At 44.9% G+C, this 24,222-nt stretch overlaps 1 protein-coding gene across 1 annotated transcript in view; it reads left to right on the forward strand.

Annotated features, from left to right (window-relative positions):
• Nucleotides 1-22,889, forward strand: part of STK4 (serine/threonine kinase 4) — a 90,362-nt gene extending 67,473 nt beyond the window's left edge. The window contains exon 11 of the mRNA XM_043479139.1: nt 18,633-22,889. Coding sequence (XP_043335074.1) covers nt 18,633-18,791 — 159 coding nt within the window. The 3' untranslated portion in view covers nt 18,792-22,889. The remainder of the gene's footprint in view (nt 1-18,632) is intronic.
• Nucleotides 22,890-24,222: the final 1,333 nt, after the last annotated feature.

Here is a 24,222-nt window from a genome sequence, read left to right on the forward strand (position 1 = left end):
AATATTCAGGACTGATTTCCTTTAAGATTGACTGGTTTGATCTCCTTGCAGTCCAAGGGACTCTCAAGAGTCTTCTCCAACACCACAGTTCAAAAGCATCAATTCTTCAGTGCTCAGCTATCTTTATAGTCCAACTCTCACATCCATACATGACTACTGGAAAAACCATAGATTTGACTAGATGGAACTTTGTTAGCAAAGTAATGTCTCTGCTTTTTAATATGCTGTCTAGGTTGGTCATAACCTTTCTTCCAAGGAGCAAGTGTCTTTTAATTTCATGGCCACAGTCACCATCTGCAGTGATTTTGGAGCCTAAGAAAATAAAATCTGTCACTGTTTCCATTGTTTCCCCATCTATTTGCCATGAGGTGATGGGACTGGATGCCATGATCTTAGTTTTCTGAATGCTGAGTTTTAAGCCAGCTTTTTCACTCTCCTCTTTCACTTTCATCAAGAGGCTCTTCATATCCTCATCTCTTTCTGCCATAAGGGTGGTGTCATCTGCATATCTGAGGTTATTGATATTTCTCCCAGCAATCTTGATTGCAGCTTGTGCTTCATCCAGCCCAGCATTTCTCATGTTATACTCTGCATCTAAGTTACATAAGCACAGTGACAATATACAGCCTTGACGTACTCCTTTCCCAATTTGGAACCAGTCCATAGTTCCATGTCCAGTTCTAACTGTTGCTTCTTGGCCTGCATACAGATTTCTCAGGAGGCAGATAAAGTGGTCTGGTATTCCCATCTCTTGAAGAATTTTCCAGTTTGCTGTGATCCACACAGTCACAACACTAGCGCCACCTAGCCAGTCTCTACCTCTAGCACCAACTTCAAATGCTTTTATTTATTTATTAGTTTGATGAGGTCTTTGTTTTGACAGTGATTCCCAGCTTTCTCTAGTATTGTAGAATTCAGCTGTGGGTTGAATTTGTTGTGCTGGTATATTTTCACCTACAGTGATGATTCACTCTTTCACATCAGTTCTCTTTAAAACTTTAATTGAAAGTGCTTTTAGTTTTTCCAGTTTGAAACTCAAACCCAAGTATCTTAGCATCTGGGCAGATTCCTCTTTTGTAGTCATTCTCCTCCATTATGATAGTGTCTTTTCAAGATTTTTATCGTCGATGCTTGTTTCTAGGTCCAACTTGCAGGCAGAAAGGCAGATTCTGCTGTTGTGTTCGAGAGGTGGTGTAAGTCTTTGTTAAAACCACCAGCCATGCTGAACGGCTTCATGTCCTGTCTTATCCGTCTGTCATGCCACCTGGCTCACCTTCAGTTTCCTTATCAGATATGGATAGAAGTCACACTCATCTCACAGGGCTGTTGTAAAAACAAATATGCTAATGCATGTGAAGCCCTGAGGACAGTTGCCTGGCCTGTACTAAGCCCTTAATAAATGCTGTTTCTTATCTTCTTTTTCAGTGCTTGTTTGCTCTTCTGGATGTTGCTATGCTGTTTTCCTGCCTTTAAGGTGTAAAAAGAATACATGCCCATTGTATAACGTTTAGAAGTTTAAAAGCTTGGGGAAGAAAATTTCTTCCATGGTTCCACCACCCCCAACAATAATCCCAGTTCACATTTTAATGTATTCATTTCTGATTTCTTATACTTAGATATTGTACACAGCTGAAATCATTTTGTGTATATAATATGGCATCTTGATTTTTTTTTTCACTTAACATGTCAGATATTTTTTTCATATCATTAGAAACATCTATAAAATTATCATTCTGATGGTTATGTAATAGTTCACCACATCTTGTGATTTATTTATTTTTTAAAATATTTATTTAGTTATTTGGCTGTGCTGGGTCTTAGTTGTAGCATTACAACTAAGTACGTTACAGAGTGTGAACTTTCAGTTATAGCATGTGGGATCCAGTTCCCTGACCAGGGTTTGAACCCAGGCCCCCTGCATTGGGAGCATGGAGTCTGAGCCACAGAACCGCCAGGGAATTCCCCCACATGCTATTTTGATTAACTTCCTCATTCTCCTTTCCTTTGATGTTCAGTATTGGGAGCTTTTTTGGTTGCAGTTAGGTTGCTTTGAGGAGCTTTCCAGGTGGCACGAATGATAAATGCAGGAGACATAAGAGACCCAGGTTCAGTCCCTGGGTTGGGAAGATTCCCTGGAGAAGGGAATGGCTGCCCACCCCAGTATTCCTGCCTGGAGAATCCCGTGGACAGAGGAGCCTGGCGGGAAACAGTCCATGAGGTCACACACAGACGACTGAAGCAACTTCACGGGCATGCAGGTTGCTTTGAGATCGTTCGAACTTACTAAGCCAGGCTTTCTCTCTTGTCAGTGAGAGGTTTAGGAATTGAGGCTTCCTGTTTGCTTTTGTTGGTGGTGTTTTGTCTGGGGAGTGTGTGAATGAAGTCAGGATTTTAAACCTCAGATGCTATTCTCTCTGTAGCACCATCTCTTGCCACCATCTCTCTGTCCTGGACTAACTCCATGCTTGTGTGCTTGTTAACCTTCCCTTGATGACCTCTTTTCATAATCCTGTGCTGAAAGAAAGGTGAACGGAGACCGTGATTAGTACTCTGGCCTCCTGCCTGCAGTGCCTTGTGAGTGCCCAGAGCCAGCCAGGATAAACACCAGTTGCACATTAATGGTCTTTACTGGGGTAACCACGCCGAGCAGCTCCCGGTGAGAAGACTGTCCTAAATTGTTCCTGACAAGGTATACTATTTTTGTTTCAGATTTCTTATTTTTCCTGTAAAGCTGGGCTTAAAGTATGTTAAGGCTGAATTCATTTGTACGCAGGAATATAACGAGATCTTGTACTTTTTACTGTCAGAAAACCAGCCAAGAACAGCAGTCGGAAAAAGAAATATGTATCCAAAATTGCCCAGGCAACCTGCTGTTTAGATATGCTTTGAGAAACCACATGGCAGATGAATGTCGTCTTTGTCTCGAGTCACAGCGGCCTTGTTCTGCTGGGGAATCGTGCAGCCGAGGGAAGCTTGGTTTTGACTTGGTTATTGACAGGGCTCCAAGAGCAGGGCTTCAGCGCTGTGGCTCGTGACCCCAGAGGGTTGCTTAGAACGCTCTCAGCCCGGGCTGGGGGGATGGCGGGTGGTGGGATGAACTGGGAGATTTGGATTGACATATATACCCTACTATGTATAAAATCGATAACTAGTTGAGAACCTACTGTGTAGCACAGGGAACTCAGTGCTCTGTGATGACCTGAACGGGAAGGAAATCCAAAAAAGAGGGGATATGTGTATATGGTGCAAGAGAGGCAGGATCAGTCCCTGGGTTGGGAAGATCCCGTGGAGTAGGAGATGACAACCCACTCCAGTATTCTTGCCTGGAAAATCCCATGGACAGAGGAACCTGGTGGGCTACAGTCTATGGGGTCGCACAGAGTCAGACGTGACTGAGTGACTGAACACACACGTGTGTAGCTGATTTGCTTTGCTGTATAGCAGAAGCTAACACAACCTCCTAAAGCAACTATGCTCCAATTTAAGGGGGAGAAAAGAATGATATCGGCATGTGTGAGCGTGACACTCTCTCGTTGCCTTTGTTTGGTTCTGAGGTGGCCTGATCCCTGTCTCCTTGGCGCTTCTTTCTTTTAAGTTCTGTCTTCATGGCCAGTTATTCTCAGCTGTTACAACATAGGATGTTTTCTTTTTAATCTCAGCCACATGGTGAGCCAAAGAGCAGAGTCCAGACTGTGGGTTCCATGAATTTGGGTAGTGGCAGCGAGAACAGGAGTGAGAAGTAATTTAGATCTTGATGGTTCAGAGCAGAAGAGCAGAAACAGCTCCTAAGACCCGTGAACGGTGTATTGACAACGTCAGGCTCTAGGAAGGGCTGTCTTGAGGTCATGTCCACCAGGCTTCACAGAAAGTTCAGGCAACAAATAGCCTATGTCTTGAATTCCTAGAAGCCGTGTCTCCCTCCATAAGCTCTTCTGGCCCCATGTCAGCCAGATGAGTGTTGGGCTTTCAGAATGGAAAGGGGCCTTAAAGGGTATGTGTTCTAGTCCTCCTATGTCTCCAGCAAGAGACATCATCTGGCATTTTCTTGCCTGCTTTTTTTAAAAATAAAATATTTTTTTTTCTCTATTCTGTGGGTTGTCTTTTCCTTGATTTTTTAACTTTTATTTATTTGGCTGTGTTGGGTCTTAGTTGCCACATGTGGGAGCTAGTTCTCTGACCAGTGATTGAACCCATGCCCCCTGCATTGGGAGCGTGGAGTCTTAACCGCTGGACCACCAGGGAAGTCCCTTCTTGACCACCTCTGGTCATTTCTGAGAAGAGAGGATTCCGTAGTTGGGAAATATACATACTGTTGCTTTAAAAGGTCTGCCTGTAGATACTGTGTTTTTTGATTTCAGCCAAAATTTGTCCTCAGGTGACTTCTACCCACGTGTTTATTTTGGTTATTCCTCACAAAACCTTTCCAAGAGGTTAGTTGGGATTATCTGGCTTTTCCATTTTACAGATGGAGAAGGCCAGTCAGTTTGGGTCTCCGTCCCCTACTGACTGTAACCTCAGACAAAGTATGTCATTCTGCATGCCTCAGATTATCTATACAATCAGGTTGACAGTCACAGCTGTAAGATTTAGTGACAATCAAATGAGACAATACACAAAAAGTGCTTGATGTAGTGACCAGCTAAGAATGTTTTAAAAATACTGGCTTATATAATTGTAATTATTACTATAATCATTATACTAATTTCCTTAAATCTTACCCTTTCACCAAGGCAACCAGAGCGGTGGGGTGGTGGGGGCTTCTGTTTATCCTTCCATTCTATTGTCCATTATATTTTCTTGATTTACCAGGAACTGCGCTGTTAGTATGGAGAAGGCAATGGCTCCCCACTCCAGTCCTCTTGCCTGGAAAATCCCATGGACGGAGGAGCCTGGTAGGCTGCAGTCCATGGGGTCGCTGAGAGTCGGACACGACTGAGCGACTTCACTTTTCACTTTCATGCATTGGAAAAGGAAATGGCAACCCACTCCAGTGTTCTTGCCTGGAGAATCCCAGGGACGGGGGAGCCTGGTGGGCTGCCGTCTATGGGGTCACACAGAGTCGGACACGACTGAAGCGACTTAGCAGCAGCAGCAGCACTGTTAGTATTATAAGAAGATAGGGTTAGTGTTATTAATATAACAATGATTCTGGCCCCTGAAGATTTCCCTTCTTCCATAGGAGGAAGTTTCAGGAGTTCTGCCAGTAATCTGCCTTGTTGGGAGAACTGGAATTCAGTTCATCCTGTATGCTTGCGGTCCATATTTCTTAGTCCATAGTCTTTTTGGTTTGATTCCAGGTAAATCTATGGTATTTTTTCCCCCACCTGGAAATCTTGATTTCGTATAAGTTTTTGGATTTTTTGACATAAAGGTTTAGATTTAAAAATTTATAGAATCCATAGTGCAGCTTGCTTTTCATTCCCAGTAGTTTTGTTTCCTCTTTTTTTCTTGATTAAACTTGTCAGCAGTTTTCTGTGGGTTTTTTTTTTTCCTTTTAGTCATATGAAAGAATTAGCTTTTGGTTTGGGAGATCCTTGCCATTGAGCTTTAGCTTTTGAATTCATAATTTTATATTACCCATATCTACTTTCTTTGGTTTTTTCCTGGGCTTTTTATTCTTTAACTGGATAATTAAATGTAATAATTTTAAATCATCTCTGTAATCTATCCATGTAAGGTATAAAATTCCCTTTAAGTATTACATGAACTACCTTCCACAGTTGTTTTTTTTTTAATTAAAAATCATTTTTTTTGGCTACTCTGTGTAGCTCGTGGGATCTTAGTTCCCCAACCAGCAATTGAACCCAAGCTCTCTGCATTGGAAATGCAGAGTCTTAACCACTGGACTGCCAAGGAAGTCCCCCACAATTCTTTATATGTATTTAGTTTTTTGCTTTATAAGATCAGGTTTATGGAGGCTTAATTTATATACCATAAAACTGGCTTATTAGTGTGCAGTTTGCAGAGTTGTGACAGATGTATACAGTGGTGGAAACACAACCATAATCAAGACACAGAGCATTTCCATCGCCTCCAAGAGTTTCCCTCACGCCCTGTCGTTTGTCCTGGTAGTTTTATCTTTTCTATGGTGCTGTCTGGATGGGGTCATTCAGTGCATAGTCTTCTGTGTTGGGTTGTTTGAGCATTCCTTTTTGCGATTCATCCATGTGGTTGCACGTACCTGGAGTCACTCCTTTGGGCCACTGAGGAGCTTTCAGTTGTCTGACTAAACCACGGATTGTTTATCTGTTCATCATTAGTACAGTTTTCAGTGGGAGCAAATGAAGTATTTTAGTTCCTCATTCGGGCTGTAAATAAACATACTAGGCTCTTCTGGATTTGAGATTGTCTGGGCATTTTCACATGGCAGTTTTCCTTTGGGGTTTGGCCTTGTGGATGTTTCTCCGTTTGTGAGCAGGCACGTGCTCATGTTGTCCTCAGTGGCGGCCTTCCTCCCGGCAGTAGCCTGGGTCCAGTCAGGAGGCAAGAGCCGCATAGTAGGTTTAACAGGGGAGGTTTAATATGAGGAGTCATTCAGCTAAAACACAGTACAAATGGACTTACCTGCAAAACAGAAATAGACTTACAGATGTAGAAAACAAGGTTACGGTTACCAGGGGACCACGAGGGGTCGGATAAATTGGGAGCTGGGGATTGATGTGCAGACACTACTGTCCATGAAACGGGACTGGTAAGGGCCCACTGTGGAGCCCAGGGAGCGACTTCGCTGTGATGACCTGTGTGGGAGAGGGGTCTGAAAAAGAGTGCTGTATATATGCATGTGTGTGCATGTATGTGTGTATGTGTATATGTATGTATAACTGATTCGCTTTGCCATACACCTGAAACTAACACAGCATTGTATTAATAAATCAACCATACTCCAATAAAAATTAAGAAAAGATACAAAGAGTTACTACCTGTGATAAATGAGGAACTGCAAGATGTAAGAAAACTCTGTGGTTCACTAGGGCTGAGGGAGTGTCCGCAAGGAAGGACAGACAGACTACCAGGGGTTCAGACCTCAGGAGAGAAGGCAGGGTTCGGCCCGTGGCATCGCAGAGGAGTTTGCTGGTTTCGCTAGACCCAAGCTGGCACATGAGCTGTGGGGAAACCATAGATGGCCCTCCGGAATGCAGGCAAGGAGCAGGCAAGCAGCAGCCAGTGCCGTGGATGTGCACTGGGGGTCTGGGTACCAGTGGGACCATGAGACCTTCAGAGCCCACCAGCCATGTGGGGGCGCTGGTATCCACGTTGACAAGACTGCCGAAAGATTATGGCCAGGCTGAGGCCGCAAGGTAACACAGGAACCAGGTCCTGGGCTGTGAGTGGGCCACACCCCACCAACTGACATCCCGCCCACACGGCCCGCCCCAGTGCTGGGCATTCAGGGGAGCCGCCTCCTGCTTGAATTGTCCTCCAGCCTCTCCTGAGAAAGCTTAAGATCACACATGCTTGAAAGGAGAAGCGCTTTAAGTGCGTTTGTTTATTGCAGAGAAAGGTGCTTTCAGAACTGAGAGGCAGTAAATTGGTAACTGATACACTCTCCCTGTTCTTTTTAAAAGAAATACTATCAAGTCAAAAGCAGTACTAACCATGTACCTGTGCTATTAACAGTCAGATATTTCACCAGGGAAAAAAGGTTTAAGAAAATGAGGACGTACAAAGACTCCATTTATAGACACATATCAACATTATCTGAATCATGAAATATACTTTCCCATGCCATATTAGCATATATTATATAGTGAGTGAAAGTCGCTCAGTTGTGTCTGACTCTTTGCGACCCCACGGACTATATAGTCCATGGAATTCTCCAGGCCAGAATACTGGAGTGGGTAGCCTTTCCCTTCTCCAGGGGATCTTCCCAACCCAGGGATAGTACCCAGGTCTCCTGCACTGCAGGCAGTTTCTTTACCAGCTGAGCCATAAGGGAAGCATATTAGCATATATATTATGGTATTAGCATCCTTCTCCCCACCCCCTGTCATTAATGATTCCAAATTTTATGCCAGACCCCAGGTTAGAGATAGTTTCTTTCTTCATGCTGCTTGCTCATTATAGAAAATACTTAGGACACACATTTTAAAGAACAGTTTTACACCAGAGGAGTTAAGTGGTTTTTAACTCTGAGCTTGGATGAGCTTACTGCTAAGAATATGGTGATAACTATTTCTAAACCAAAAAACTAGGACACATCGTCTTTACAAAGAGTGCTTTCTGGTTTCTGAATTTATACACATTTGAAAAGTATTACCATGGCATGAATTAAATCACATTTGATTATCCATAATGATTAAACATTGGTGGAAAAGAATAAAGGACTGCCTCAAAGCATCTAGGACACATACATATTAATACTTTCATTTTTCTGATTTAAGTTTTCTAAAAAAAAGATGACTTTGTAAAAAAGTCTTAAGTCAGAAAAAGAAAAGAAAATGGTAAAAAATCCCTGTTGGGCAGTTTTGTGGTTTGGCAGAATTAAAAAGTATTTTATACACACACACATACACACCCCCCTATCTATATAGACCTGATTTTTTTCTTTTTGACAAGAATTTTGCAAGGAATTTAGGTCCCAAAACTTGATGGCCATTGCAGAAAGATGCTGACATGCCTTGCAGATAGAACCTAACTGCTTTTGTTGCAGAGTTCTTTTATCAGAGGATATTGAGAGACTGTTTCCTTGTGGGCGGGCTTCCCTGGTGGCTCAGATGGTAAAGCGTCTGCCTGCGATGTGGGAGACCCGGGTTTGATCCCTGGGTCAGGAAGATCCCCTGGAGAAGGAAATGGCAACCCACTCCAGTATTCTTGCCTGGAAAATCCCATGGATGGAGGACCCTGGTGGGCTACATACAGTCCATGGATTTGCAGAGTTGGACGTCACTGAGTGACTTCACTTTCTTTCTTTCCTTGTGGGTATTTGGGTTATAAATCTCTGACTCTCCATTACACGGGAGCACCCAGCAGTAAGGCTCATGGAGGTTTCCAGAGATTGAGTGCTATTCACTTACAAGTTTTCCCACTTTGAGAAAGCCCACGCTGAAAAAACTCAGGCCTGCAAAGTAGCTTACTCAGAGAGCTTTTACTTTCCTTCTTTACTGGTTTTCTGTAAACATTGTTATTTTAGTGTATTTAGATTGGGTTTTATTTATCTCTGAAGATACCTTTGGAGACTACCTTTATGAAATAAAGTGAGATTAATTTATATTTCAGTCTTCAGAGTTTGCTTTAGGATTCTTTGAGCTTCTTTCATTTGGCCAGATAAGAGAGAAAAATAGCCTGGACTTTTTGTTATGTTGGAAATTTCCAGCCCTAAAAAGTGTCCAAAGGAACAACCAGTAGGGATTTTTGTGTGACTAGCTAGCTCCTTTCCTGAATTATTCAGCTGCATTAAAACAGCAGCTGCTTGGTGCAGTTGGTGCTTTAGGTTTTCGGATCCTCTGAAAGATTAATATCCTCACAAGAATGATACTGTTGATGTCTCCCTTTAGTGCTTTCAAATATCAGGGCATCATATTCAGCACTGTTCCTATACTCTTCCTCCTTTAGACATCGACAATTATTTTAGGACATTTCATTATTCTAGAAGGCTATGTGTTTGCTAACTTCCTGAAAGTTTTCCTTTTATAGCTTGGCTTCCTTCAGTGTGCAGTCTATAAACCAATTTAGAGCCACTCTTTCTTAAAATTTATTTATTTATTTTTTGGAGGATGATTACAACATTGTAATGGTTTCTGCCATACATCAGTATGAATCGGCCATGGGTATACACGTGTCCCCTCTATCCTGTGAACTCCCCTCCCACCTCCCTCCCCACCCTATCCCACCAGGTTGTCACAGAGCACTGGCTTTAGGTGCCCTGCATCATGCATCAAACTCACACTGGTTATCTGTTTTACATATGGTAATGTATATGTCTCAATACACTCTGAAAGTAGAAATTTTCTTAAAAGAGCAGTCATTAGCAATCAAGACCAGCGTGGATTTTTCTGTCCATTTTCTCTTGTAACTTTACTGCAATCATGAGAGTGGATGAGCTGTTCATTTTGATTTGGGCCTGCATTGATCAGTCTGGAGTAACTGACATAACCTTATTTAACACTCTTACATTATACTCAGGCTTATTTATTGATTCCATATTTTCAAAGCTTCTGAAAAGCTTTGTGTCTTACTAGTAATTGCTGGAACCCAATAAAAAGTCAGTATCATTTTCATGCAAAACCTTCAAGATTGAAGGATCTGTTTCTTTATTAAATATTCATTGAGAACTCTCTTATGCTGTCCTGACTCTCTGAAAATAGACATTGTTCCCACTCTTAAACAGCTCCCACTTTAGTAAAAGAAAAAGGGAATTGGAGAGAGACACGAGTGGGGGGTTGAGCTGGGCTGCAAGGTTGAATGGGCATTCCCTAAACCGAAGACAGAAGTCTGTTCTGCAGAAGCCTGGAGGCATGAAAAACTGGTACCCGAAGGAATTTTGAGTAGCTGTTAGTGATACTGATACAGAACTCATACATGCCTTCACTCAGCCTAATTTTATTAGCTCCCTGTACCTCAGATGTGATAGTGACTTGAAATAAGATTTGCATTTCAATTTTCAAAGTTCTGCAATTCAGTTAGTGCCCCTTCTGTGCACAATAAATGTATAAAAAGACAAAGTCTTTCTCTCAGAGACACTGACCACAGGGATTCTTCCTTCTCTTAACTAGAGTACATGTTGTCTTGATGCAGAGTTGGCTTGGCTTTGCCCTCAGACAAGCAAGGGTTCGTGTCCTAAGCTGATCACTTAACATTTATTGGTTCTGGGGCCAGGGGAGAAATTCCTGTATCTCCCTCAGTCTCAGTTTCCACCTCTGTAAAATGGATGCTTATTTCATGGACTCGTCTGAGGCTCCCATGACGTGATGCATGTAAAGGGCTGAGCACATGGCACTCAGCCCAAAGCAGCTCTCACGAGCAGTCATTGGGCACTTGCTCGGTAATGCCTCATACGGTAGCTTGGTTCTGTGACTTATCTACCTTGTTTATCTCTGCTGCTTGTGTGAAGGGACCCTGCCATATGCTTTTTGTCCTGTATACACCGTTCCTTGGTCATATCCCTCTATCATCCACATTCCTGCCCAGTCCATGCCAAGCACAAGTGTCTGACACAGAGCTGGTACTCACTGCATCTTTATAAAGTTACAATGTTAAATATTAGCAATGCAGTGCCTCTTGTATATTTGGAGTATGAAATTTCTTTTTGGGTTTTTGCTGTGAAAAGCCCCATTTATAAAGTCCGGGGAAAATCTGGGTTTGGTCAAAACCTGACTACCTTTGGCCAACAGCTATTATAAAACTCACAGAACCAAACCAAAGCAACAAGAAAAAGCAGGTGCACTGTGATTTTCAGAGTAAGTTGTGAAAGTTCATGCTAGAACAGAGTTGGAATAAATTCTAAGCATGTGAAAGTACTACTTCAAAATTCCATTTTGTCATGGAAGTTTAAGGATGACTGTGAGTAAATCACAAATAACTAAGAGAATGCAAGTAATGTATACTATAGTAAAACCGCATTATTTAAAGAAACATTGTGTTTTTATTTTGTTATTGTTTAGTCTCTAAGTCATATCCAGCTCTTTTCGACCCCATAGACTGTAGCCCACCAGGCTTCTCTGTCCATGGAATTCTCCAGGCAAGAATACTGGAGTGGGTTGCCAGTTCCTTCTCCAGGGGAATCTTCCTGATCCAGGGATCAAGCCTGGATCTCCTGTATTGCAGGCAGATTCTTTACCGCTGAGCCACCTGGAAAGCCCACTTGTTGTTTATACCATTTGTCAAATTACATCCTTCATTCGCACACACACAATTCATACTGAGCCCTCTCTGAGTGGGAGGCTCTTTGGATGCAATCTGCGGGTTATCTGAGGCCAATCTTCTGACCCCTATCAAAGCTCTTGTCATTATATCACCATTCCTGCGTGGAGCCAGATTTGTTTCACCCAGCCTCAAAGTCTGCATTTCATTCCAGTCATCTTAGTAAATATTTTATACACATGCAGTCATGTCTTTGGTTAAAATTCTGGTAACAGTTCTATGTATTGATTCGAAGTCATCATAAACTCAGAATGGGATTGCAGAAATAATTTACTGGTAACAGTTTTGCCACTTTTCTTCCTTATTGGAGAGGAATGAGGAAGATATTATAAGGTGGAAGCATGATCTGGCATGACAATAATTTGAATCAGAGGCAGTCACTCATTAAAATTCTCACAAGGCTTCTTTGAGGAGCAGGATCTTTTGAAATGGAATGGTCCAGTGCTTACTTAATCCTCACAGCTGTCATTTACTTGTCAGCATCCTTGCTCTTCTGCATCACTGTCTTCTCACTCACCTGCTGAGAGGTGACTGCATCACCAAGAATCTTACCTTACTAAAGTCCCCAGTCCCCAGTCTTGAATCCATCCCTAGATGGAGACAAGGTCACATCAGGAAAGGATACCTATCTTTGGTGGATCTAAATCAATGTCTTCAGTGCCTTTTGCCTGATGTTTATATGTTTCCTCTGTTGCAGTTTGGCTAACGTCTAGGGGAGGGTATTAAAGATATGGAGAAGGGACTTCCCTCACAGTCCGGTGGCTGAGACTCCGTCCTCCCATTGTAGGAGGCCTGGGTTCCATCCCCAGTCAGAGAACTAGATCCCACATGCTGCAGTGATCGAAGACCCACGTTTCACAGCTAAGACCCAACGCAACCAAATATATAAATATATATATTTTTAAAAAGTATGCAGTGGCATCCTGGTAGCTTCCTCCAACTTATAGCCCCTGTCAAGCTTCCTTGTCATCTTGCAAATTCCAAAGGTGTGTTCTTTTGTGGTTCTTGGCTGCAGTGTCAGGACAAGTGATGGCCTGTGCCAGGACATCAGCCTGACTTACCTGTCCTGCGAAAGGATGATGTGCTTGAGTTTCGTTTTTAGGGACGTATTGTGACACCATTCTCGCGATAGATTTCTGAGGTGAGTTTCTAGTAGCCACAGAGGAGGACTTAGAAAAAGGTCTAAACCCTGTACCTTGGGTTGTGTGTTCAGTATGGGCCTCATCGCAAAGGCAGGAAGAAACTCTGCTGTACATGCTGATACGTTTAGTTTAGCCTGACTCCAGTGACTGCTCACTGTCATTGCAATCTCTATGACTTGTCGCATGTGATGAAACACCAGCCGGATCTTCTCGGTTGTTCTCGAGGCCACTTATGCAACTGATGTTGACACGGTGTCGTTCAGAGTCTCAGAGGTGCTAAGGCTGTTTGAGAAGTCACTTCCCGTCAGCCTCATGGATCTGTCCTGATGCTGGGAAGCTGAGGACTTGGCTGTTCTCTGACCCCGAAGAAACAAGCCAGGTCCATTTGATTTGGGGTTTCTCCCACAGAGTGTGGACTTCCCAGGTGGTGCTAGTGCTAAAGAGCCTGTTTGCCAGTGCAGGAGACACAAGGGACTCGGGTTCCATCCCTGGGTCGGGAAAATTCCCTGGAGGAGGGCATGGCAACCCACTCCAGTATTCTTGCCTGGAGAATCCCATGGACAGAGGAGCCTAGCAGGCTGCAGTCCATGGGGTCACAAAGAGTCGAACACTACTGAAGTGACTTCACACGCACGCACGCACCATCAGTTCACTGGAGACCCGTCTGTGAGTGGGGTGTGTGTCCTGTACCTACCGAGCTCACCAAGCTCAGTTCTTACAACAACAGCCACTATTTCTCTTACTGACCTATTTGGTCCATTAAAAAAAAAAAGATTTAAGGTGGCAGCTCCCACTTGCCCACTTTCTTTCCGTGCAGCAGACACTGTGTTCTGTACTTGACCGGCCCCTCTAAGCCTCACGGCTGCCCTTGGGGAAATCCCGTTGTCCTCCACTGAAAAGCAGACAGGTGAGGCACGTAGTAGAGACGTGTCCAGGGCCGTCCAGCTCGCAAGGGCACAGCTCCCGCGGAACCAGGGCCACCTGACTCAAAGCCACTGCTCTCACCCTGAACCCACCCCCTCCTCCAGCAGCCTTCCTGGATGAGATGGTCAGAGAAGGCTTGCTCGAGTTTCCTGAGGAGTTCACCCCTGAGCTGAGGCCTAAAGGATAAGGAAGGACTGGGGACAGGCCATCCAGGCAGAAGGATTGTTAGCTGCATAGCCTTTGAGGCCAGAAAAATATATCTGACAATCTGAAATAAAGCTTAGCTAGAGGGTCCTGAGCAGCAGCAGGTAATGAAGTTGGAGGGGATGATGGGCCAGAGGTGTCGGGCCATTGTAGACCCTGGTGCACCATTGGATTTTTTTCTAAGTGCAATAGGCAACATATGGGCAGCTCATTTCTGTATTTTTAATTGTGGCTGGGAGATGTTGGTGGCCTGAATTGAAGAGTTGAAGGCAGAGATGAAAAAAATGGTTGAATTTGAGTTGTATGAGTATTTCAGAGATCGAAGGATTGGATGTGCACAGAGGTTGTGACAGAACGGGGAGAATCAGGGTGATTTTGAGCATCTGGGAGGATGGGGGCACCATTCCTGAGATGGGGACGACTGGGGAGTAAGGAGAAGAGGTTCGGAGATGAGGAGAGGGTGGGTCTCAAGACTTTGGGTCTGGATGTGTTGAGGGACTGAGATAGCTGGTAGGATCTGATTGGAGTTTGTGAGTCCGGAGTTCGGAGGAGAATTCTGGTCTAAAGGTAGAATTGTGGGGGCTATAGGGTAGAGAGGAGATGCTAAATTGTGACCCTCCCTTTAGCTAGTGAAAACCCCTCAAGCTGTCTGTGTGGTCAGTGTGAGCATTTACTCTCTCAGGATGCTGGCTGCAGCAGAACTGTAGAGCCATAGCTCTTTTACTGCAGGAAATCCATTTGAAATTTATTTATGCCACCAAGAACCACGATGGTGAAATGCTACACTCGGAGCCATAAAACCATTTTCTTGAGCTCATTTTCAGAAAAATCCATATCTGGATGGTGTGACTGGCTGGCTGTGTTCTAATAGGTCAGGTGTAACTTTCAGCTCCAAGGGCCTTACTGCAATCTGAAGGTGGCTGAGATAAAGTCAGGGTGTTTGTTGTGGCCCAAAGATTAGAATCAAGGGCAAAAGATCCCCAAAGACATTGGAAACCTGGAAGAAGCCTCGACCAGAGACACACAGCAATGACTGTCAGAATTTCGCTGCCAGGAAAACGAGAAGGAAGATGTAGGATCGGGCTTATCCCACTTGAGGGCTTATAAGAAACACCTGAAGAGCACCTTTAGCGTCTGAAGCCCTGTCCCTCCCCTCCCAAGGGAGCCTGATGAAGTAGTTCTGACTGGGGACGCAGGAGTCTGTATTTTCAACAAGTGATTCTGATGCAGGTGACCCATGGGTTATACTTTGAGAAACACTGAATTTCAAAAGACCTTTAAGATCATCTAGGCAGCCCTTTCTTACAAGTGGGGAAACTGAGGCCTAGAGGGAACAGGGGCTGCCTGAAGCGGCAGGACAATCTGGCAAGCCAGTGCAGTTCCATCGACTTTTTTTTCTTTTCATTTCTTTTTAAAAGAATATTTATTTGTTTTTTATTTATTTATTTGGCTGCTCTGGGTCTTCGTTACCGTATAAGAAATCTTCAATCTTAGTTTCAGCATATGGGATCTAGTTCCCTGACCAGGGGTCGAATCCGGGCCTCCTGCGTTGTGAGCTCAATCTTAGCCCCTGGACCACCAAGGAAGTCCTGCCACTGAGTTTTTATCTGAATGGATGGACCAGGAGTAAGCCTCCCACCCCAATTCCCAACTCCCCTTCCTTCACTGTATGTTGTTCTTTTCTTTTTTGTATCACCTTCTAATCTGAGTCATTCACTAATGTACTATGTTACTTGCCATGTCTGTCTCACTTCACTAAAATGTAAGCTTCACAAGGGCAACGATTTGGGGAGTTTTTGTTTTTCTTTTCACTAAAGTATCCTCTGTGCCTTGGACAGTGTCTAGCCCATAGTAGGTATTCAGCAAGTGTTTGATAAATGGATGGATGAAAACTGTTTTGTTAAAGACTTGTTTTAACAGGCATTGTGGGAAAGTCCCAGTCCTTAGGCACTGTTAATGCAAACTAGAGTAGGATAGTTTCATTTTCACTCGTCTGACTCTGGTTTGGATCAGAGATTGTAGGAACAGCTTGTTGATAGGAGATTTGTTGTTGTTTAGTCACCAAGTCGTGATGGGAGGTTAGAGACTTTCTAATAATATTGTTAATGATAATATTAACAGCAACAAAAATCACAGTTATTAATAACATTGATAGCTACCATTTGTGACGTGCTAACTATCCACCAGATACATGCGACAATGAAGTCCTGCACTGTGAGCGCCACGCCTATTATGAACTCATCTAATTCTCATTTCAGCCCAAGGGGTGGAGGAACTGGTATTGTCTGTTTTCCAGAGGAGCAAAGTGAGGCTCAAAGAGGTCAAGTTATTTGTCCAAGGTGACACAGCCAGTGAAGAGTTAGGATCTGTCCTGAACTACTAGTAACATCCAGTTTTAGGTTTGAGGTGTCCTCTCTTTGGAGAAGGGCTCCAAAAAAAAAGCTAAAGACTAGGCAAGCATCGCCCTCTGGGGTGTCCCTGGGCCAAGAATACCAACCTCCAAGATGGTATAAAGCCACACAGGCTGGAAGCAAGATGGAGCTTTTCAGCCCAACTTTCCAGCATTCCCCCACCCTCTCGAGTCTTTCCATTCTCACCTCACAAAGAACCTTTCGTCTTGAACTATGAGGCTTTTCTCACGTCTCAGACCACCTCCCTGAAGCGGGCCAAGGGACATTCCTGTGGTGACTGGTCATTAAGCCATTTCTGCCGAGGCCACTGGAGCGCTTCCCACTCCACCCTCTAAAGGGAGAGGGGACAGAAAGAGGCTCCTTCACCCACCTTTCGACCCCCCCTCCCCTGCTGAGGCCTCAGGAAGGGGCAGGGGCAGCCGATGAGTCTATAAATCTCCTGTGACGCTTGAGTGAACCTTTTCAGTTCCTGAAACACGGCGCCTGTCGACCGGCCGTGGGCTCACAGAATTTCTCACCACCTGCTGTGGAGAATGTTGGCATTCATCCCCGCCCCTGCCCGCTGGGCCTGGCCTCGCTCAGGTGCAGTGAACGCTCCACAGAGACGGCCACGGCCATGAGGGCACGTGCCTGACAGCTGCAGACACAGGTGGACGACGGGCCCCCCGGCCGTGGCCAGGAGAGTGTGTTGTCACATGCACTGCCATCTTGAAGCACACAGGGCTCCGGGCACTGTGCCAACAACCCAACAACCCCAGTCTCATTTAATTCTTACAATAAACATGGTGAGGCCCCGTGTCCCACTTCCGTAGATGAGGATGCCCCGGAGAGACTGGTCACTGGCCGGAGTCCCACAGCATCTGCACAAGGCAGAACCATGTTTCCAGCACAGGCGGAGTGGGTTCTCAAGCCCGTGCCTTGGCAGGTCTGCCTTCTCCCAGTGCTGGTTCAGAGTAGGGGCTCCGGGTTTCAATCTTGACTCTGCCACTTTTCTTTTTTCCCAAAGATTTTTTTGATGTGGACCATTTTTTTTTTAAGCCTTTATTGAAGTTGTTATAATATTGCCTCCACTTTTATGTTTTGGTTTTTTAGTTGAGAAACGTGGGATTCTAGCTCCCGCAATCAGGGATCGAACCCACACCCCACTACACTGGAAGGCAAAGTCCCAACCCCTGGACGACCAGGAAAGTCCCTTGACTTGGCCACTTCTTGCCCATTGGGCAGGTCATTGAGCCACCCTCTTCCTTGGCTTGCTCATCTGTAACGTAGGGATAATAATACACTGAAATCATAGGATTGTCCTGAGGATTGAATTAATGAATGTATAATATTAACATACATCAAGCACTCAGTGTCTGGTGCGTGGAGAGCACTGGGGAAACGCTTGCCTTTGTTATTAATGTAGATATCAGGTCCTCTTTTCTTTTTTTTTTTTTTCTTTCTGCCTGATGGAAAGTTCATCTTAGAAGTTTCAGGGCTTCTCCAACTACCCCCCACCCCCCACCCACACTCGGGGTTTGTGTCATTATTCCTGAGACACTTACGTAGATGATCCCTGTAAAGTGCTTACTTAAGAGTGGTGCCCCCAGTAAATGCCAGTGATGAGCAATGTGCCATTGCCAAGACAGTGTGGGGAGGCGGGACGGTGGGGAGAGCAGCCGTCCTCCTGGTGTAGCGTCCAGGAGACACGGCCACCGTGCACACGCCCATCTTACAGGTAGGACGAGAATGAGGAGGGAGCCATTCTGCTGATTATATACCAAATTACTGTTATGTTAGTGCCCTGACCATGAATCCAGTGTCATTAACTTACCAGAGAGGGGAGGCGAAAGTCTTCTTCATTAGGTTCCTGGTCAAGGAACAGTAAATCAAAGAGAGTAGCACTTAGAACCCTTCCCCGGGGGGATTTCCCTGGTGTTCCAGTGGTTAGGACTCCACACCTTCAAAGCCAAGGGTGCTGGTTCAATTCCTGGTCAGGGAACTAAGATCCCACAAGCCAGGTGGCACAGCCAAAAAAACAAAAGGCTAGGTTGTCTCCAGAAGCCACTGACCCGGGCCTTGTCGTGACTGTGCTGTCTGCCTCTCCCCGTAGCTGAAGAGTTGGACGGTGGAAGACCTTCAGAAGAGGCTTCTGGCCCTGGACCCCATGATGGAGCAGGAGATTGAGGAGATCCGGCAGAAGTACCAGTCAAAGCGGCAGCCCATCCTGGACGCCATTGAGGCTAAGAAGCGGCGGCAGCAGAACTTCTGAGGGTGGCCCGGCCCCAGGCCGCCAGTGAGCTCCCGCTCGCCTCCCTCATCTCTCCAGAGCCCCCTCTGTGAACTCAGGAAGCAAGAAAGTGCGCCAGCGGCCAGGGCTGCGAAGCCAGTCGGCACACCGCCCCGCTGTGTGTATTTGAACTGGACAGGTATATATCATTTCCCAGGACTCATGTGGGCGCTTTGAACCTCAGACTTTCCCACCCCAGAACCAGAGACTCCTCGTCGAGTGAGCGCTGGGAAAGTGTCACGCGGTCTCTTTGTTTTTCTTCTCCCAGTAGCTTTCAGTGGTTCTTTCTGGAAGACTTTTTTAAAAAAATATATAAATATGCACATATATATATAAATTATAACTAGATTCCCCACGTGGTGTGGTGGCATCTCTGTACAGGTACAGTTTTAAAACAGTTGCCTCTTTTCTGTAAGATGACGGTACTGTGGAACATGAGGGCAGAGGACACTGGGAGGCTGCGGGGGGCCCTCCACCCCCTGGAGCCGGCCTCACCCTCTAGTTGGGCTGTGCTGACAGACGAGATCGGGCTCAGTTCCTTCGCCACGCTTTCAGCCTTACGCGGGCCACCCCTGGCTTCCAGAGCTATTGGTGGTGTCCTGGGAAAGACAATTTGCATTGGGTTTCTGAGTCCCAGGAGAAGCCTGGCGTCCTCCTTGCAAGCTTGGCCTTTGCAGTTTCAACACCCTTCATCCACCTCTGCTCTCCCAACTGCCTAGAGTCACAGCACAGACACTGCCCAGTGCCTTAAGAGGAGACGTGATCCAAGCGAGGGCACAGGCCTACCCAGAACCCCCGGCAAAGTGGGGCTGCATTCAGTCCACGAAAGGGGAAAAGGCTTTCCAAGTTCTCGTCATTCACGTGAAGATGACACCCGTGGCATTTTGCTCCATGTTCCTTACAGACAGGGGAAGAGGCATTGCTTTTGTGACCCACATTCAAACATGTGACTGTTTCCTTTTTTCATTTTACTGCTTGGGGTCTGGAAAGGGTAAATGAATATCAGACTTAAGATTTGTCCTCCAGGAGACTCAACCCAGATGTGTAGGATGCCGAAGCTGGAAGGGACCATATAGACATCATCTGGGCTGATGGTGGCCCAGAGCAGGGAAGTGACATGGCCCAAATCACAAAGCAAATGAAAGGAAGTGCTGGGACTGGATGGTGGGGCCCCTCACTCCTGCTTCACTGGGCCAAGCAGCCCCTTCTCTGAAGGAAGGCGCTCGTGTGCATTTTGGTAAAGTTCCAGGGAACCCTGCTAATGGGAACTTGCCCGGCTTTTCTCTTCAGTAGGCAACTGGCTGTGAAGAGAGTCCCCTGGGGAGCCAAGATCATTCCATTTCAGCCATCCCACAAGCTCTGCGGCATCTGCCGGGTAGCACACGAGCATCACACAGGCAGACGCAGAGCCTAAAGCAGGTCAGAGGGTTTTGCAACAGACAGCATCAAGCCATCCCTCTGCGGCTTTGGCTCTAGGCCACGTGTCACTTAGTCACATGGCTGAGAGCAGACAGTTGGGAAAGGCAACTGCCTTTTTATTTTTTAGAATCTCTTCCCCTCAGATAGGGGAGCCGTGACTGGGTTGCACCTAAGGTTACTGTAATTTGACCCCATAATTGCTCTTGCTGCCCAAACCTGGGAATCAGTGGCAAGTCAGGGATGTTCCTTTTTGGCCAGATTCTGTTCTTTGCAATGACAGCAAGCTATTGAAAATGCAAGAGGCCATTGTTGGTCTGCAGGGCTTGGCCAGTTACACAGCTGCTTGGCAGATACAGAGAACAGAGGACAATTTGAGAATCCTGCTATAATAATAAAGGGCAGCTAGCAATCATGACCCCTTACTATATGCCAGGCACTGAGCTAGGTAGGTAGGCTCTCTATGTCAGCTCCAACCTCCCCAGTAACTCTGTGAATTAAGTATTTCATCTTCATTTCACAGCGGATGAAGCAAGTTCAGAGAGGAAAAAAGTTCTTTCCCTAGGTCATACAGCTAGTAAGTGGTAAAGTCAGGATTCACAGCACCACTATGTGGGACCAGTATTTACAGGGAAAAGGAAAGCCACAAGTCTTCTTTTTAAAATTTTATTTTATTCACATATAGTTGATTTACAGTGTTTTGTTAGCTTCTGCTGTATAGTAAAGTGACTCAGTTATACATCCTTTTTCGTATTCTTTCCTATTATATTTTGTCACAGGATATTGAATATAGTTCCCTGTGCTATACAGTGAGACCTTGTTGTTTATCCAACAAGCCTTCTTAAAAATGAAGTGACCACTTTTCTTGCACAGACTAAAAAATCCTAGCTGGCATTCTTAGGTTGGGAAACCACTGAATCAGTCAAGTCTGACAGTCAAGTGAGTTAAAAAAGTGTGAAACATGAATTTCCCTATCCCTATCTGCTGTGCTGATTAACCGTCCTGCCCCAGTTTCCCTCCCTCCCTCTCTTTTTTTTTTTTAAAAGGATTTTGCACTTGGCCAGACAGGAGGGGAATGCCCATTTTCTCCCTTCCTAAGCTAGATCCAAGTAAAAGAAGGTTCAGTTTTTCCCCATAAATATTCTTGGGTGATGAGTCTTGATCTGAAGTTTATTTTGTTTCAGCTCCTTGTGTGTATCCAACATGCTGGTCCAACAAAGTACATTGCTCTCCAGTTGAGCTAGACAAAGCCCTTTGGCCAGAAGTCAATTTATTTTGGATGAGATAGATTTTCTGACAAGGTGTGTTTGTTTTCTTATGCCAGGAAGGCAGAGAAGTCAATCCTAGTCATTTTTCTCCTTGGATACTAAATTCACGATAGGCCAGCTGGCTTCCTGTAGAGCCCTGAGCTTCAATCATTTGTGATTCCAGCTTCCATGGGACGCTGGGCCTCTCACTTGTTCTCCCCTAATAAACAATGACCCAGACCTAACTGTGTCTTTTAAAAATCTCAGATCCTCCAGGAATATCTTTATTGCTTCCTCATCAGTAATTTTGCAGCAAGTTTCTATTTTTTATTTTTCCTTGTCTCTTCTCCCAGCCACCAGCTGATTGATAGACAGATGGACCGGTGGATAAATGTTTAGTGTGATGGATAAATAGATAGATATAGACAGACAGAACCAGTACTCTGAAGCAACTTAAGAACTATGGCCTTGATTCCTTGAGGCTGTAGGTTCTGATCCAAGAAACATTTATTTAGCACCTACTGCCAGAAATTTATTATACCATTTCAAACTCAATAGCAGTTACTGGTATCAGGAATGAGAGGTGACATCAGTATAGACCCTACAGATATTAAAAGGCTAATAACAACTTAAATAAAACAGACAAATTCCCTGAAAGATACAAAGTACCAAATCTCACTCACGAAGAAGGAGATAATCTGAACAGCCCAACATCTACTAAAACTTAGTATCTCTGAGAGATACAGGTATCTTTGTCCTCATTTTACAGGAAAGGAAACTGAGGCTCTGAGAGGTAAAGTCTGTTGCTCAAAGTCAGGTAACTAGAATACAGCAGAGCCAGAGTTCATATCCAGGTCTTTTCTTCCAGTGCCCTTTCTAGCATACCATGTTGCCTCTAAAGACTGCAGCTCCTTTTTTTTTACCTGAAAATTGTTCCTGCCCAGTGCACATCCTATCACCCCATCCTTTCTTAAGCACTGTGTCTGTGTTTTCATCAGGATTTCATCAGGATTATAGTCGTTGTATTTGGAATTGATGTACTTTTTTTGTGTTTGGGAGGGGGGAGAAAATCTCTTCCACCAGCTTGCACTCGGACCAACTTGGGGAAAAAAAAAAAAGCTTAAATGCTGTTGCAGACGTACAACTTAAAAATGTGAAGTTTGTAGCTTTAACTTTTTGTAACAAAAACTAATAACACTGGCTTAAGTGCTGACTTGAAATGCTATTTTATAAAGTTTGGATGTAAATAATCAATTGAGGTCAGCAGTTTGTATATGTATGAGACATAGCTTCCTCCACTGCCCTTTTTTTAAAAAAAAATTTGAGATGCTTCCTATGTGCTTTTATGTTAGAATTGTTCTCCCTCCTTCCTCCACTTTGTCACCTTTGTTTTAAATAAACTGTTCTTTGGACCAGAGGCTGTTCTCTTTTTAAAAACAACATCCTCCATCTATAGCCTGGATGATGGTATTGTGAACCATTGACTCTGTGCTGTGTTTATTCTAGAATCCAAAGCCAGGGGAGAGGCAGGTGGCGTAAGGAGTAAATTTTTGTTGGACACCTGCCGTGTGCCAGGTACTGAGCTAGTTGTCAGGGGTTTAAAGATGGAACCAGACACAGGTCTGGCAGGCCACTCGGGGAGTCAGTCCAGCCCACGAGCACACAACATTGAAAATATTATGGCAGAAGGAAGTATACAGCCTGCAGACACAGGAGGAAGGAGCGACAATCAGGTCTTCTGGGATGTCCAAGAAAGCTTTTCTGGAGGAGGTAATAACATCCTGAACTTACTAATACAAAATGAAAAAGAGGGAATTTCCCTGGTGATCCAGTGGTTAAGACTCCACGCTTCCACTGCAGGGGGCATGAGTTCAATTCCTAGTTGGGGAACTAAGATCCTACATGCCCCAGAGCAACTAAACTGAGAGGCACAACTAGAGAGAAGCCTGTGCGACTCGACTAAAGAGCCGATGTGCTGCAACTGAGACTTAATGCAGCCAGATAAAAAACATTTAATTCATTTAAAAAAAGAAGATAAAGCAGAGTAATGAGGTTGAGTGCAGTGTGTGTGTGGTGGTGCGGGGAAATACAGCTCTACACAGAAGGATCTAGGCCTGCCCCAGAGAAGATGACTTTTGAAATGAGTGACAGGAAGCCAGCCAGGTGGAAGGCACGGACGATACCCATTCCAAGCTGAAGGAACAACAAGAACTAAGGCCCTGAGTAAGAACAAAAGCTTGACTTGCTAGAAGGACAGTCACTGTTCCTGGAACAGAGTGTTTGAAGGACAGAGTAGGTGGCAGTGAGGTCAGAGGGGTGAGACAAGGGCATGCAGGGCCCTGTGGTCTATGGGATGGGGCCTGGGTGTTTATTCCTGATAAGATGGAGGCCATCAGAGGGTCACCACCCAGCCCTGTGCACACGTACAGGGTAGCTACTCTTTATCCCTCAGCATTTGTCTCAGCCAGCATCCTGCTTTGATGAATGATGTAATTGAGGCCCCAGATTCGGCCACATTGAGTCTGAACTCAAATTCGGGTTTCTTGACCCCACTGTTCATTCTGAGACCCCAGCTGGGGCCTCAAGTAGAAGAATGAGCCTGACTTGTGATCTCTGGACACGCAGCTATTTCCTTTCCTGTGCCCTATGTGCAGAGTTGCTTTACTAAGGAGAACACGAGCTCTGAAAGGGGTTGCCGAGCTCTCTTTCCTATGTATATTTTCAGGGTTAATATATAATATTACAGTACC

Source organism: Cervus canadensis, chromosome 10 (assembly GCF_019320065.1).
Source record: "Cervus canadensis isolate Bull #8, Minnesota chromosome 10, ASM1932006v1, whole genome shotgun sequence".
Taxonomy (NCBI): domain Eukaryota; kingdom Metazoa; phylum Chordata; class Mammalia; order Artiodactyla; family Cervidae; genus Cervus; species Cervus canadensis.